The 16378-nt window shown below is 60.9% G+C and overlaps 1 protein-coding gene across 1 annotated transcript in view; it reads right to left on the minus strand.

The window, feature by feature from the left end:
- Positions 1-807: 807 nt before the first annotated feature.
- The window catches only part of NUP98 (nucleoporin 98 and 96 precursor), a 44467-nt gene continuing 28896 nt past the window's right edge, over positions 808-16378 (minus strand). The window contains exons 23-33 of the mRNA XM_054164901.1: positions 14607-15048; positions 10471-10700; positions 9093-9362; positions 7774-7931; positions 7123-7266; positions 6134-6276; positions 5205-5426; positions 4169-4410; positions 2734-2888; positions 1843-1954; positions 808-1130 (exon numbers count right to left, since the gene is read on the minus strand). Coding sequence (XP_054020876.1) covers positions 913-1130; positions 1843-1954; positions 2734-2888; positions 4169-4410; positions 5205-5426; positions 6134-6276; positions 7123-7266; positions 7774-7931; positions 9093-9362; positions 10471-10700; positions 14607-15048 — 2336 coding nt within the window. The 3' untranslated portion in view covers positions 808-912. The remainder of the gene's footprint in view (positions 1131-1842; positions 1955-2733; positions 2889-4168; positions 4411-5204; positions 5427-6133; positions 6277-7122; positions 7267-7773; positions 7932-9092; positions 9363-10470; positions 10701-14606; positions 15049-16378) is intronic.

The raw sequence follows: 16378 nt of genomic DNA on the forward strand, positions 1-16378 counted from the left end.
ACCCACCCACCCTTGGTTCTAAAGCCAAAAGAGCTCTCCCCAACCCCAGCTGGTTTTGGTCTCTTCCCCTCGCCTCCCCCCCCCCCAAGTCTGTCAGTCTCTGGCTGGAAGAAGAGCTCTGGAGACACCAAAGCAGCTTGGGAGGGCTCAGAGGTGGCTCTGGAGGAGGTCCTCAGGCTGGGAGGTGACTCTGCTGGGTGAGGCCAAGCAGCAGAAGGCTGAGGAAGAGCATCTGCCCTCCACAGGAAGCTGACCTCTTCTCCTGGCTTCCTGCTGGAAGAGTTTGGAGCTCCTGGGCAGGCGTCAGCTCCTTGGGCCAAGCTCCTGTGCTGTGCAAGGAGCCAGGAGATGTCCACCCTGGAGGGGTCTGCATGGGGCAGAGCTTGGCCTGAAGGGCACAGGCTGAAAGCTGGCACCTCCCAGGAGCTTCTCCACACAGCTTGGGTCGAGAGCTGGAGGAGCCCAGCACCACCTTCAGAAGGCCTTCAACACTCAGGAGAAGCCAGGAGAGAAGATGCAGCTGGAGCTCAGCTTCTCCAGACCAGCAGCAGGGAAGATCCAAGCCCCAACTCCAAGCTCCAAAGCTTCACCAAGGGCCACCAAAGGAGGAGAGCTTCCTGCTCCACGGAGGAGGAATGAAGAAGGATCTCCCAGGAGGTGAAGCCACCTATCCCCACCAGGATGCTTGAGCCCAGCCGGGAGCAGGCTGGGTGCCAGAAGGCTTCAACCAGAGAGGTGCAAGCAGGCTCCACCTGAGCGCAGGCTGAAGCCGGCCGAGGTGATGTCCCCCGGCGGGCTCGAGGTGGGCCAGGAAGAGGTTGGAAACCCCTCAGAAGGCAGGGCAAGGCGGAGCCAAGAGGGTGAGGCTGATGAGGACGATGTCCATGGGTGGAAAGGGTCCTCCTCCTGCCCTCAGTGAGTCAATAGAGTCAGCTCCCTCAGGTAGGCCTGGGTGAGGCCGCGGAGCTCCTCCAGGGCGTAGTCCTCGGGCATGGGCAGGCGGCCCAGGTGCGGGGCCAGCAGCCCCAGGGGCACCTTCTGCAGCTCTGCTGGGGGCTCAGGAGGGGCTTCAGGCAGCTGCTGGAGGCTGAGGACGGCTCGCAGGAGGTTGGCAATGCGCTTGGCCATCTCTGCAGGGGGCGAGAGGGCAGGGCTGGGACAGCGCCCGGGAGGGACCTGCCCCGAGGAGGGCATCCCCACAGGGGCAGCCGGGGCCACAGGGGCAGGGCAGCCTGGGAGCTCTCCACAGCCTCTCTGGGCAGCCTGGGCCAGGCCTCTCCAGCAGCCTCAGCCCAAAGGAGCTGCTCCTGCTGGTGCCTCCTGGCTGCCCCTGGCCACTATCAGAAGATGCCAGCCCCAGGCTCTTCCCACCCCCCCCCCAAAGCCTTCAGACTGGGGATCAGGGAATCAGTTTGGCTTAGAGAAGAGCTTGGAGGGGATGGAGGCCAAGCATGGCCTCAGCAGAGCCCCAGCACCACCACCCCAGGGCCCTCAGCACCACAGCTTCCCAACCCCTCCAGCCATGGGGACTCCACCACTGCCCTGGGCAGCCTGCCACAGGCCTGGGCACCCCTCAAGGGGCACAAGTTGTTCCTCACCTGCTCCAACCCCTCCAGGACCCTCTACAGGCCCTTTGGTGACCACCTGTGGCCCAAAGCAAGCCACAAGTTGCTGCTCCCCAACCTTCAGCCTCCGATTCCCACCCTGGGGGCCGAGCTTGCGCTTTTGGTGGGAGGGGGATGGGGCCCTGCCGGCCAGAAGCAGCAGCAGAGGCCAGGGGCCGGGCAGCAGGGGCCGGCTGGGGGCCCCCAGGGGCCGGCTGGAGCCGTGGGGGGCCCATACCTGACTGTGCCAGGCGGTCCTTGGCGCCGTGGCACTGCAGCTGCTCCACCCTGCTGCAGAGCGAGGTCACCTTGGTGTGCAGCCTCTCCAGCTCGTAGGTGGAGCACTCCAGCTGCAAGGACAACCACAGGCACTCACCTGAGGGCCCCCCAGGAGCTGCCCACCACGGGGGGAAGGCACCTCTGGAGCTCAGCAGCTCTGCCCAGGGGCACCATGGCTCCAGGGGGGTTGGAAGCTCTCCACAGCCTCTCTGGACAGCCTGCTCCAGGCCTCTCCAGCAGCCTCCCCCCAAACAAGTTGCTCCTGCTGGCACCTCCTGGCTGCCACCTGCTGCCCCTTGCCCCTGGGCACCACTCAGCAGATGCCAGCCCCAGGCTCTTGCCTCCCACAGCTGCTTGAGCTCTTGCTGAGCATTGCTCAGATCCCCCCTGGGGCTGCTCTGCTGCAAGCCTCAGCAGTCCCCAGGGCCCTCAGCTGCTCCTCACAGCTTCCCCAGGCCCTTCCCCCAACCCTTTTCCCACCTTTGTTGTCCTCCCCTGGCCCTCAGCCTCTCCCCAGCACTTCCCAGGCTCTGACCTGGGCAGCCCAGCCCAGCCCAACCCCTTCCATGACTCCATGACCCTGGAAGGTGCCTCCAACCCAACCCTTTACCATGCTTCCACCACCTCTGAAGGTCCCTTCCAACCCAACCCACCCCAAGCCTGACTCTCAAGCCTCCCCCAACCACCTTCCCTCAGGTTTCTCCTCCCTCACTGCTATCTCTTGCCCCACAGAGCAGGACAGAGGCCACCTCTTGAGCTCTGCTGCTCAGAGCTGCTGAGCAGTGAGCTTAAGAAGCTGGAGGAGGCTTCTGCAGCTGAAGCCAAGCCCAGCAGAGGTTGCAGCTGGTACCTGCTGGATCCTCTCCACCATCTCCATGACATGGATGTAGTCCAGGTAGACCAACCCTGCCACCTCCCAGTCCTGGATCAGGGAACTCCTCTCTGCTGGGGCCAGATCCTCCAGGAAGCCCTTCAGGTACTTGTAGTTCTCATTGATGATGGCATCTGAGGAGGACAAGGAGATGAAGGGCCAAGCAAACTCCCTCCTGCCACCTCCCCAGCCTTGGTGGCTAGGAGGCCAAGCTGCTGCTGGTGCCCTCAGGGAGAGGCCTGGAATGGTTGAGCATCACCAGACAGGGTCAGGGGGTGCCCAGGTGGGCAAGGAGGGCAGCAGCAGGAGCAGGGCAGGGATTGTGCCCCTGGGCTGGGCAGTGGGGAGCCCACAGCTGCAAGCCTGGGGGCAGGGTTGGGCCCTCCCTGCCAGGAGGACCCTGAATAGAAGAAACCAGGTTGGAAGAGCCCTTCAAGATCACTGTGTCCAACCCATCAACCAATCCAACCCACTTAAACAACTGAACCATGGCACCAAGGGCCACATCCAGTCTCCTCCTGAACACCTCCAGGGATGGGGACTCCACCACCTCCCTGGGCAGCACATCCCTATGGCAAATCTCTCTTGCTGGGAAGAACTTTCTCCTCACCTCCAGCCTAAACCTCCCCTGGCACAGCTTGAGACTGTGTCCTCTTGTTCTGGTGCTACTTGCCTGGGAGAAGAGGCCAACCCCCAGCTGGCTACAGCCTCCCTTCAGGCTAAGCAACCCCAGCTCCCTCAGCCTCTCCTCCCAGGGCTGTGCTCCAGACCCCTCCCCAGCTTTGTTGCCCTTCTCTGGACACCTTCCAGCATCTCAATGTCCTTCTTCACCTGAGGGGCCCAGAACTGGACACAGCACTCAAGGTGTGGCCTAACCAGTGCAGAGTACAGGGCAGAATGACCTCCCTGCTCCTGCTGGCCACACTGCTCCTGATGCAGGCCAGGATGCCATTGGCCTTCTTGGCCCCCTGGGCACACTGCAGGCTCATGTTCAGCCTACTCTCAACCAGCACCCCCAGGTCCCTCTCTGCCTGGCTGCTCTCAGCCACTCTGACCCCAGCCTGCAGCACTGCCTGGGGTTGCTGTGGCCAATGTGCAGCACCTGGCCCTTGGCATCATCTGGCATCAGCAACCTCTGGCATGAGGATGTCCTCCAGGGGGTGGGGTGGGGAGGGAAAGAGGAGGAGAAGGAGGTCCTGCACAGGGAAGGAGGTGGAGGAGGTCTACCCCAGAGGTGGAGAAGCTTCTCCATGAGGAGGAGAAGGTTCCCTACAGGCTTGCAGGTCCTCCACTGCCCCCTGCAGCAAAAGCTGTTTTGAAGCCCCCAGCAGCTGCCTACCAATCCTTTACCTCCTCCCTGGAGAGGATGAGGAGGAGACCCTTGGGCCCAGCAGCAGCCAGAGAAGAGGCTCACCTGAAGCCAGGTACCTGACCACCAGCTTGTGGCACTGGTTCCAGTGCCCAGCCTTGAAGAGGAAGAAGGCTTCCTTGTGCTTGTCCCCTTCCATCCTGGCCCTGACTGCTTTGGCCTCGTGGATCCAGGCTGGGGGCACACAGAGCCTCTGAGTCAGGAAGGTCTCCTGGGCCCAGGCCTCTGAGCTCTCCTGCAGCTGGCAGTGGCGGCTGAGCAGCTCCCTCACAGCCTTCTCCCTCAGGCTGGGGACACAAAGAGAGGGCAGGGAGGGGTTAGGCTCCAGCAGCAAAGCAAAAGGGGTGGGGGGCTCCAGGGGGAGACCTCTCAGAATGGAGGCTTGGGTGGCTGATGGCCAACAGCCAAAAGCTCTGGGGTAGGACAGCCAGGGAAGGTCTCTGCTGCAGGAGAGGTGGAGGAGAGACCTGGGGAGAGGGGGGCTGGATCCTCTCCAGCTCCAAAGTTCACCTCACAGCCTGGAAGCAATCAGCTGCATCTCCAGGGCATGGAGGGGTGAAGAGCAGCCCCAGGGAGACCTCCTCCTGAGGGCTGGGGCAGCTCTGGAGGGCTCAGCACAGGCAGGGAGCTGCTGGGGCAAGGCCAGAGGAGGCCACAGCTGTGCTGGGAGGGCTGGAAGGGCTCTGCTGGGTCCCCAGGCTGGCAGAGCTGGGGGGACCCAGCCTGGAGAAGGGCTCCAGGGAGACCTTCTGGTGGCCTGGCAGGGCTGGAAGGGGCCCAGGAGCAAGCTGGGGACAGAGTTTGGAGCTCCAATAGAGAAGATCTGGAGTAGATCTAAGGAAGTTCTTGAGCAGAAGGCTGGGGAAAGCCTGGTTGAGGTCAGGCAGAGAGCTGGGAGCTGCCCCCTGGCTGGCAGCAGCCCAGGGCAGGCTGTCTGGGGCTCTGAGCTCTGCCTGGGGCTGTCCCTGCTGGCTGCAGGGAGATAGAGCTCTGCAAGGTCCTGCCAAGCCCTTCCCCTCATAGAAGGGGGGCCAGGAGCAGGCTGGGAGGAGCTGAAGGAGGCTCTGGGGGACCTACTCACTTGGTGTCAGGCTGGTGGAGGAGGATGAAGATGGCCCAGTGCCAGAGACCTTGGCTCTCCAGCTGGGCAGCATAGCCTGCACTCAACACCCCCTGGCCCTGCTGGGACAGGTGGGAGAAGTTGAGGGCTCTGAGGACCACCCAGAGGTGCCAGCTGAGGCGGTAGTCCAGGGGGTCTGAGGTCACACTCCGGGGGTCCAGCAGCTGCTCGAGGTCGTAGTGCCTGCAGGGAGGGAGGAAGGACATCCAGCCTGGGGTGGGGCTGGGGGCACCTTCAGGGGCCAGGGCAGCATGGCAGGGGTGGGGGTGGGGGCACCTTCAGGGGCCAGGGCAGCATGGCAGGGCTGGGGGCACCTTCAGGGGCCAGGGCAGCATGGCAGGGCTGGGGGCACCTTCAGGGGCCAGGGCAGCATGGCAGGGGTGGGGCTGGGGGCACCTTCAGGGGCCAGGGCAGCATGGCAGGGGTGGGGCTGGGGGCACCTTCAGAGGCCATGGCACAGGTTGGAAGGGCCCTTCAGAGGCCAGGGCATGGACTGGGCACCTTCAGCCACCTCCAATGATTCCCTCTCTGGGTAGTGGCTCTCCCAGGGGTGGCTCTCCTACCACCACCTTTCCTTCCTCCTTTTTAACCCCCTGGAGATCCCTCAAGGGCCTCCAAAAAGCCACCCAGGATGAAGAACAACAGAAGGTTGCCCTCTCCAGACATGGAAGAAAGAACCCAAGGAATGTTCTCCAGAGCTTCACTTCTATCTCCTCCAGCACTGCCACCAAGACCATCACATGGAAGGTTGATTTCTGGGCTGCTTCCAAGGGGTTGAGTGAAGCCTAAAGGTGGTTTGAAAGCCCTTGGGGGTAGGGAGGAGTTCAGGGCCTGGCTGGTGGCTCAAGAAGTCGTCTGGGAAGATCTTATGTGGGGTAGGGAGCACCCACCTGTCACTGTAGAGCTTCAATAGGTGGAAGGAAACATCTCTCAGAGGTCTTCCTCCCTGATCTTCATCTTCTAGGACACAACCAGAGTCCTCCAGGTATGGAGGCAGGGGGCAGCAGGCATATTTTTCATTGGCTGGGGTGTTCTGGAGCCAAGAGGGAGGGACACCAAAGCATCAAACATCTCCACCAAGAGACATCTCAACCCCAAAAGGCCTTTGGGAGCTTCAACCCAAGCCAGGTGGAGACTGTTGTGTGTGGAGGTCCAGCAGCTCTCCCATTCTCTGTCCCCAGCTGAGAACCACCCCCAAAACTTGATGGACCCCCAGCTCCCTCAGCTGCTCCTCACAACTTCTCCACAGCCTTCTCCTCCTTCCCCAGACCCCTCCCCAGCTTCCTTGCCCTGCTCTGGCCCTGCCCCAGCCCTCAAGGTCCTCCTGGCAGGGAGGGCCCAACCCTGCCCCCAGGCTTGCAGCTGTGGGCTCCCCAGTGCCCAGCCCAGGGACACAATCCCTGCCCTGCTCCTGCTGCCCACACCATTGCTGCTGCTGCCCAGGCTGCTGCTGCCCTCCTTGTCCCCCTGGGCACCCCCTGGCTCCTCTCCAGCCTCTGCCACCATCCCCCCCAAGGCCTTTCCTCCCAGGCACTTCCCAGCCCCTCTGCCCCCAGCCTGGAGCCTTCCTGGGCTTGCTTGGTGCCCTCCCTCATGGCTCCAGCCCCTCTGTAGCTCTCTCCTGCCCCTCCAGAGCAACTCCACATCCCAGCCAGCAAACTGAGCACTGAGAGGTCAGGGTTGGAAGGGACCTCAAAGCTCAGCCAGTGCCAGCCCCCCTGCCATGGGCAGGGACACCTCACACCAGAGCAGGCTGCTCACAGCCACCTCCAGCCTGGCCTTTAAAAGCCTCCAAGTGATGAGGCTGCCACCACCTCCCTGGGCAACCTGTGCCAGCCTCCAGGTCCACAGAGGATGTTCTCCTTTCCTTCAGCCTCACCTGAAATGCTTCCTCATACATCTCCAGGGCAGCAGAGATGGAGGCTGTGGGAGGGAGGAGGTACCAGAGGTGGACGGCGACGCAGCGCTTCCAGTCCAGCTGCGAGCAGACGTTGATGCTGATCCTCTCTGACAGCTGCCAGACCTGCAGGCAGGGGCAGGAGCTCACCCAACCCAGCCCACACCACCTGGGAGACACCAGCTGGGCCACCAGCAGCAGCTTGGGGCCCCCAAAACACCCCCAGCAGCTCTGCCCGGGGGCACCATGGCACCAGGGGGGGTTGGAAGCTCTCCACAGCCTCTCTGGGCAGCCTGCTCCAGGCCTCTCCAGCAGCCTCACCCCAAACAAGTTGCTCCTGCTGGCACCTCCTGCCTGCCACTTGTCCCCCAGCACCCCCAGCTGCTCCCCCTTGGGCTGTGCTGCTGCAGGAGGCTGTCCCTCCCCAGGGGCAGAGCCCTGCTTGGCCTTCAGGAGGTTCCTCAGCACCCAACTCTGTATCCCTCCAGGTGAATCCCTCTTCCCCCTATCTCCTCCTCCTTCTCCCCCTCCCCCTGCCCCCCCTCCTGGTGCCCACCACCTGGCTGTGTTTGAGTTCCAGGTGGCAGAGTGAAGGTGGTGAAGGTGTCTGGGGGCTGTGTCTGAGGGACTTACAGGCTTCCCAGCCAGGAGAGCAAAGATCCTCAGCCTCTCCTCCTGGATGAAGGCATCAGCCTGCAGCCTGTGCCAGTCCACCAGCTGCATGGTCAGGAGGTCCCTCACAGGTTGGCTTCCAGCCAACTGGGAGAGGAGCAGAGCCAGCCTGTGGTCACCTGGAGGAGAAAGACAACAGCTCCAGGTCAGGCAAAAAGCCTTCCCAGCCAGCAGGCTCCCAGCTTGGCTCCTGCTGAGCTGTGGAGGACTTGGATCATGGAATGGGCAGGGTTGGAAGGGACCTCAAGGCTCAGCCAGTTCCAGCTCCCCTGCCATGGGCAGGGACACCTCACACCAGAGCAGGCTGCTCACAGCCACCTCCAGCCTGGCCTTCAACACCTCCAGGGGTGAGGCTCTCACCACCCTCATGGGGAAGAACAACTTCTTCACATCCAATCTGAGTCTCCCCACTTCTAGTTCTGCTCCATCCCCCCCAGTCCTATCCCTCCCTGACACCCTCAAAAGTCCCTCCCCAGCTTTCCTGTAGCCCCCTGCAGATCCTGCAAGGCCACAAGAAGGTCTCCTCAGAGCCTTCTCCTCTCCAGCCTGCACAACCCCAACTCTCTCAGTCTGCCTCCATAGCAGAGCAGCTCCAGCCCTCTGCTCCTCCTCATGGCCCTGCTCTGGACACCTTCCAGCACCTCCAGATCCTTCCTGGCACAGAGGCTCCAGAACTGGACACAGAGCTCCAGCTGTGGTCTCAGCAGAGTGGAGCAGAGGGGCAGAATCCCCTCCCTGGCCCTGCTGGCCACACTTCTCTTGCTGCAGCCCAGGCTGTGCTTGGCTCTCTGGGCTGCAAGTGCTCCCTGCTGGCTCCTGTTGAGCTTCTCCTCCCCCAGCACCCCCAAGGCCTCTTCTCCAGGGCTGCTCTCCAGCCAGTCCCTGCCCAGCCCCTATGAGTGCCTGGCATTGCCCTGACCCAGCTGCAGGACCTTGGATCAGGCCACAGCTGCCTGGGACTTGGTTTGGTGTCCCCCACAAAGCACTTGAGGAACCATCTCCTCCCACCACCACTCCCAAGAGATGAAGGATTGGGAAGGACACCTTGAAGGAGATAAGGACAGAGGCTGGGAAGGGACCCTCAGAGACCATCTTGACCACAGCTCCAACCAGATTCAAGCTGCTCAGAGCCCCAACAAGCTGGACCTTGAAAGCCTCCTGAGATGGGACCTCAACCAAGGGACCTCCAGGGAGCCCTCCAGAGGGGAGAACCTCCAGGCCCCACAACAGGGACCTGAAAGGGGGACCACCACCCTCCTGTCCACCTCCAAGAAGCTCACCTGCCTGCTGGGCCACCCTGCAGGCCTCCCCAACCCTCTTGCCAGTCAGGTAGCTGAAGACAGCCTCCAGGTGGTGGCTGTGGTGAGCCAAGGAGACCTCCTGCTGGATGCGGCCAGCAGCTGTCTCCGACAGCCACCTGGAGAAGGCTTTTCTCCTCTGCAGGGCCAGGCTGTACTCCTTGGGCTCCTCCAAGCTGGCCTCCAGCTCCTTCAGGTTGCCCCAGAGAGCTTCACATAAAGTCCAGGTCAAGCACCAATGCTTCACAACAGCTGTGGGGAGAAAGAGGGAGAGATGGAGGTCACCAGGAGGGGGGACAGAGAGAGGAGAAAGCTTGGAGAGAGAGGAAAGAGGGATGGAGGTCACCAGGAGTGGGGACAGAGAGAGGAGAAAGCTTGGAGAGAGAGGAAAGAGGGATGGAGGTCACCAGGAGTGGGGAAAGGGAGAGGAGAAGGCTTGGAGAGAGAGGAAAAGAGGGATGGAGGTGACCAGGAGTGGGGAGAAAAGGAGAGGAGAAGGCTTGGAGAGAGAGGAAAGAGGGATGGAGGTCACCAGAAGTGGGGAAAGGGAGAGGAGAAGGCTTGGAGAGAGAGGAAAGAGGGATGGAGGTCACCAGGAGTGGGGAAAGGGAGAGGAGAAGGCTTGGAGAGAGAGGAAAGAGGGATGGAGGTCACCAGGAGTGGGGAAAGGGAGAGGAGAAGGCTTGGAGAGAGAGGCAAGAGGGATGGAGGTCACCATGAGTGGGGAAAGGGAGAGGAGAAGGCTTGGAGAGAGAGGCAAGAGGGATGGAGGTCACCAGGAGTGGGGGGAAAAGGAGAGGAGAAGGCTTTGGGGACATCTTGGAATGCCTGGGTGGGAAAAGAGCTTTCAGGGGGTGGAGTCCCACCAGAGCCTAACAGCTGCCAGGAGACAACCTGAGGGATGAGCCCCAGAGCTCCATGGCAGAGATCCAAGCTGGTGCTGCCAAGAGGAATCATGGAAGGGGTTGGGTTGGAAGAGAGTTTAGAGGTGATGGAGTCCAAGCATGAGCCCAGCACCACCAACCCTTGGCCCTCAGCTCCACAGCTTCCCAACCCCTCCAGCCATGGGCACTCCACCACTGCCCTGGGCAGCCTGCCACAGGCCTGGGCAGCCTGCCACAGGCCTGGGCACCCCTCAAGGGGCACCAATTGCTCCTCAGGGCCAAGCTCAACCTCCCCTGCCACAACCTGAGGCCATCTCCTCTTGGCCCAGCCCTCAGGAGCAGCCCTTGAGCCCCAGCTGGCTCTAAGCTCCAGCAGCTTCCTGCACACTACCATGGAGGTTCCAAACCTGCTCTGCTGGGAGCTGGACCCTTGCCCAACCTCACTCCCACAGCATAAGAAGGTTTCCAGGCCTCACCTTCTGCCCCAGCAGGGTCCTCAGAGGCCTTCCTGACCCAGCTGGCATAGTCATGGACAGCAGCAACCCCTGGGTTGGGAGCCAGGAGAGGACAGTTCTCATCCATGTGGACAGTGCTGTGCCTCAGCTGGATCTCCAGGGGGGTGAGGTACAGCTGCTGGGCTCTGTCCACCTTCTGCTGGCCTAAGCTCAGCTTCTCCAGGTGCACCTTGAAAGGTGATTCTGAGAGCCTGGAGGGGAGGAGAAAAGCTGAAACCAGGGCTGGGAGGTGGTCTCCAAAGCAAAGCTGAGACTCCACCACCCGTGGTGAGGGTTCACTCAAGCTTCAGGGGCTGGAGCTTAGCCTCATCTCATCATCAAGACACCAAGCCAAGGTCAACATCTAGGTCTGAAGGCCTCAGTTCCATGGTCTAAGACTTCAGAATTAGGCTTAAGAACCACCCTGTGGACTTGAGTGCTTCAAAAGCTCTCCAAAAAGGAGGTTTTGTGGCCCCACCTCAAGCCTGCCAGCAGCTCAGGTAGGGTGGAGAGAACATCAACTCAACAAGACTCTGAGGAAGACATCAAGGATAGAACATTTGGGCTATGTTGAGGGGTATGGAGATAGGCCAGGAAAGGTCTCCAGATGAGCTCAAGGCATCTGAGAACCCCAGCACGGAGCTGATGGTGGTGGGGAAGGACCTCTGGAGCTCAGCCAGGCCTGGGGCACCTAGAGAAGCTTGGCCAGGGGCACCATGGCCAGGAGAGGTTGGAAGCTCTCCACAGAAGGAGGCTCCACAACCTCTCTGGGCAGCCTGCTCCAGCTGGGGCTTGCTCACCCTCAAAGGCAAGAAGTTTCTCCTCATCTTGAGGTGGAATCTCCTCTGGACTCTCTCCTGCAGCTCCCAGACCCTCTTGAACTGGGGAGCCCAGCCCCAGGCTCTTGCCCCCCACAGCTCCTTGAGCTCTTGCTGAGCATTGTTCAGCTCCCCTCTGGGGCTGCTCTGCTGCAGCCTCAGCAGCCCCCAGGGCCCTCAGCTGCTCCTCACAACTTCTCCAGACCCTTTCCCACCTTTGTCCTCCTCTGGCCCTCAGCCTCTCCCCAGCCTCTGCCCTGGGCAGCCCAGCCCTGGCCCCAGCCCTGCAGCTGTGGCCTCCCCAGGGCAGAGCAGAGGGGCAGCACAACCTCCCTGCCCCTGCTGCTGCCCACACTCTGCTCCATGCCCCCCAGGGCACCTTTGGCCTCTTTGCTGTCTGCTGGGCACCTCCTTGTGCCCACCCCCAGCTCCTTCTCCTGGCAGCTGCTCCCCAGCAGCTCCCCCCTGGGCTGTGCTGCTGCAGGAGGTTGTCCCTGCCCAGGGGCAGGACCCTGCCCTTGCCCTGCTTGGCCTTCAGGAGGTTCCTCAAGCCCAAACTATCCAAGCTGTTGAAGCCAGAAGCTAAACAAGAGGTGTCCCAGCTTGGGCAGAGGTGCTGCCAGCAGCAGCTTAGATGCTTCCTGGGGCACCAAGTTGGAAGCTCCTAACCTTCTGCTGGTTGAGGCTCTCCTTGGGGGGAAAGTCTCTGCTCTGGGGACAAAGGTTGAGGTCTTTGAGATAGGGAAGGAGCAACCTGAAGAAGATCTCCCTGCCCAAGTGCATCTCCCACCACTTCTGTGGGGAAGGAGGAACATGGAGATGAAAGCCAACAGGTTATTGACCTACAGCCACAGAGTCACCATGGAGCTTGGAGAAGACCTCCAAGATCATCAAGTCCAACCTTCCAAAGGCCAAGTAGCTGACCTACCACCACAGAATCATCAGAGAGGTTGGAGAAGTTCCTTAGAATGTTGGAATTGATGACTTTAGAGGCCAAGTTCTCAACCTCCAGCCACAGAACCACCAGGAGGGTTGGAGATGACCTCCAAGATGACCAAATTCAACCTTCTGAAGGCCAAGCTCTCGGCCTCCAGGCCCAGAATCACCAGGAGGGTTGGAGATGACCTCCAAGATCACCAAATTCAACCTTCTGAAGGCCAAGCTCTTGGCTTCCAGGCACAGAACCACCAGGAGGGTTGGAGAAGTCTTTCAGAATGTGGGATTTGATGACCTTAGAGGTCAAGTTCGTGACCTCCAGCCACAGGACCACCAGGAGGGTTGGAGATGACCTCCAAGATCACCAAATTCAACCTTCTAAAGGCCAAGCTCTTGGCTTCCAGGCACAAAACCACCAGGAGGGTTGGAGATGACCTCCAAGATGACCAAATTCAACCTTCTAAAGGCCAAGCTCTTGGCCTGCAGGCACAGAATCACCAGGAGGAGTGAAGATGACCTCCAAGATGACCAAATTCAACCTTCTGAAGGCCAAGCTCTTGGCCTCCAGGCCCAGAATCACCAGGAGGGTTGGAGATGACCTTCAGAATGTTGGACTTGATGACCTTAGAGGCCAAGCTCTCGGCCTCCAGCCCCAGAATCACCAGGAGGGATGGAGATGACTTTCAGAATGTTGGACTTGATGACCTTAGAGGCCAAGCTCTTGGCCTCCAGGCCCAGAATCACCAGGAGGGTTGGAGATGACCTCCAAGATGACCAAATTCAATCTTCTGAAGGCCAAGCTCTTGGCCTCCAGGCACAGAATCACCAGGAGGGTTGGAGATGACCTCCAAGATGACCAAATTCAACCTTCTAAAGGCCAAGCTCTTGGCCTCCAGGCACAGAACCACAGGAGAGTTGGAGATGACCTCCAAGATGACCAAATTCAACCTTCTGAAGGCCAAGCTCTTGGCCTCCAGGCCCAGAACCACAGAAGGGTTGGAGATGACCTCCAAGTTGACCAAATTCAACCTTCTGAAGGCCAAGCTCTCGGCCTCCAGGCCCAGAACCACAGGAGGGTTGGAGATGACCTCCAAGTTGACCAAATTCAACCTTCTGAAGGCCAAGCTCTCGGCCTCCAGGCCCAGAACCACAGGAGGGTTGGAGATGACCTCCAAGTTGACCAAATTCAACCTTCTGAAGGCCAAGCTCTCGGCCTCCAGGCCCAGAACCACCAGGAGGGTTGGAGATGACCTCCAAGTTGACCAAATTCAACCTTCTGAAGGCCAAGCTCTCGGCCTCCAGGCCCAGAACCACAGGAGGGTTGGAGATGATCTCCAAGATGACCAAATTCAACCTTCTAAAGGCCAAGCTCTCGGCCTCCAGGCCCAGAACCACAGGAGGGTTGGAGATGACCTCCAAGTTGACCAAATTCAACCTTCTAAAGGCCAAGCTCTCGGCCTCCAGGCACAGAACCACAGGAGGGTTGGAGATGACCTCCAAGATGACCAAATTCAACCTTCTAAAGGCCAAGCTCTCGGCCTCCAGGCACAGAACCACAGGAGGGTTGGAGATGACCTCCAAGATGACCAAATTCAACCTTCTGAAGGCCAAGTTCTTGACCTCCAGCCACAGAATCACCAAGAAGGTTGGAGAAGTCCTTCAGAATGTTGGACTTGATGACCTTAGAGGCCAAGTTCTCAACCTCCAGGCACAGAATCATTATGAAGGTTGAAGATGACCTCCAAGATGACCAAATTCAACCTTCTAAAGGCCAAGTTCTCGACCTCCAGCCACAGAATCACCAGGAGGGTTGGAGATGACCTCCAAGATGACCAAATTCAACCTTCTGAAGGCCAAGCTCTGGGCCTCCAGGCCCAGAATCACCAGGAGGGGTGGAGATGACCTTCAGAATGTTGGACTTGATGACCTTAGAGGCCAAGCTCTTGGCCTCCAGCCCCAGAATCACCAGGAGGGTTGAAGATGACCTCCAAGATCACCAAATTCAACCTTCTAAAGGCCAAGTTCTTGACCTCCAGCCCCAGAACCACAGGAGGGTTGAAGATGACCTCCAAGATGACCAAATTCAACCTTCTGAAGGCCAAGCTCTTGGCCTCCAGGCCCAGAACCACCAGGAGGGTTGGAGATGATCTCCAAGATGACCAAATTCAACCTTCTGAAGGCCAAGCTCTTGGCCTCCAGGCCCAGAACCACAGGAGGGCTGGGGGTGCCCTCCGCAGCGCCCCCTCCAGGAGCCCCCCCCCAGCCCTGTGTGAGGCCTGCAGGGCCCCCCTGCAGCAGGAAGCCCCCCCCCCAGCCCTGTGTGAGGCCTGCAGGGCCCCCCTGCAGCAGGAAGCCCCCACTCACGGTCTGGCAGGCAGAGGGGGCGGCGGGAAGCCGCGGTCCGGAGCCCCGCGCGCGGGATCCTCTCCGCCGGCCGCGCCGCTCAGCGGCTCCCCGCAGTGCGCCAGGGTCCAGTCGGGCGCCCAGCCCACGCGGAAGGAGCGCCCCATGAAGAGCCCCATGTCCATCAGCAGCCTGCCCTTGCCGTAGGTGATGGACATCTCCAGGGGCACCAGGCCCTGCTGCCTCCTCACCCCCACGCTCTTCACCTGCGCCTCGGGCGGCCCCGGCGGCAGCGCCAAGGGGGCGGCCAAGGGGGAGGCGGGAGCTGCTGCCCAGAGGCTGCTGGGAAAGGGGGCAGGAGGAGGAGGAGGACTGCTGGGTGTCTTCAGGGCCTTGAAAGCTTGAGGAGCAGCAGCTGGGGAGTGCAGGAGGCTGGCAAATTTGGACTGCAGGAGGCCACCCACTGCAGAGAGAGAAGGAGAGAAGAGAGGGAGGAATGGTGAAGGGAAGCATAGGAGGGGTTGGGAGGCACCTTCCAAGGTCAGGGGACCACAGGAGGGGTTGGGGAGGCACCCTCCAAGGTCAGGGGACCACAGGAGGGGTTGGGGAGGCACCTTCCAAGGTCAGGGGACCACAGGAGGGGTTGGGGAGGCACCTTCCAAGGTCAGGGGACCACAGGAGGGGTTGGGGAGGCACCCTCCAAGGTCAGGGGACCACAGGAGGGGTTGGGGAGGCACCCTCCAAGGTCAGGGGACCACAGGAGGGGTTGGGAGGCACCCTCCAAGGTCAGGGGACCACAGGAGGGGTTGGGAGGCACCTTCCAAGGTCAGGGGACCACAGGAGGGGTTGGGAGGCACCTTCCAAGGTCAGGGGACCACAGGAGGGGTTGGGAGGCACCTTCCAAGGTCAGGGGACCACAGGAGGGGTTGGGAGGCACCCTCCAAGGTCAGGGGACCACAGGAGGGGTTGGGAGGCACCCTCCAAGGTCAGGGGACCACAGGAGGGGTTGGGGAGGCACCTTCCAAGGTCACCCAGCCCAAGCCCCCTGCAGCCAGCAGGGACAGCCCCAAGCACAGCTCAGAGCCCCAAACACCCTGCCCTGGGCTGCTGCCAGCCAGGGGGCAGCTCCCAGCTCTCTGCCTGACCTCAACCAGGCTCTCCCCAGCTGAAGAACTTCCTCAGATCTAACTCCAGATCTTCTCTCTTGGGGCTCCAAACCATCCCCCCTTGGCCTGGCCCCACAGGCCCTGCTCCAAACTCTGTCCCCAGCTTGCTCCTGGGCCCCTTCCAGCCCTGCCAGCCCACCAGAAGGTCTCCCTGGAGCCTTCTCCAGGCTGGGCCCCCCCAGCTCTGCCAGCCTGGGGACCCAGCAGAGCCCTTCCAGCCCAGCTGTGGCCTCCTCTGGCCCTGCTCCAGCAGCTCCTTGGCTGTTTTGTGGCCTCCAGAGCTGCACTCCAGCACTCAGGTCTCCCCAGGGTTGCTCTCCAGTATGCACCTTTGAGGGCCACCACCTGTCCCCCATCTCCATCTAGACATCAAACCCATTGACCACCACTCTCTAGCTGCAACTACCAGATCCAGAGAGCAGGTTGTGAGGGGACTAAGTCAAAGGCTTCCTTCATGTCCAGATGGCCAAAAGAAGACCTCTGGATGTCTACTGATCATGCAAGGGGCACCAGGTTGGACCTTGGCCTTGGTGAAGCCATCAGAGATGTTCTTCCTACTGAGATCCCCCAGGCAGAGGATGGAGGTGGTGCAGAGGTGGTCTCTGAGAAGAAACCAGGAGCTGCCCT

The sequence above is a fragment of the Dryobates pubescens genome, chromosome 10 (genome assembly GCF_014839835.1).
Source record: "Dryobates pubescens isolate bDryPub1 chromosome 10, bDryPub1.pri, whole genome shotgun sequence".
NCBI classification, from domain to species: Eukaryota; Metazoa; Chordata; class Aves; order Piciformes; family Picidae; genus Dryobates; species Dryobates pubescens.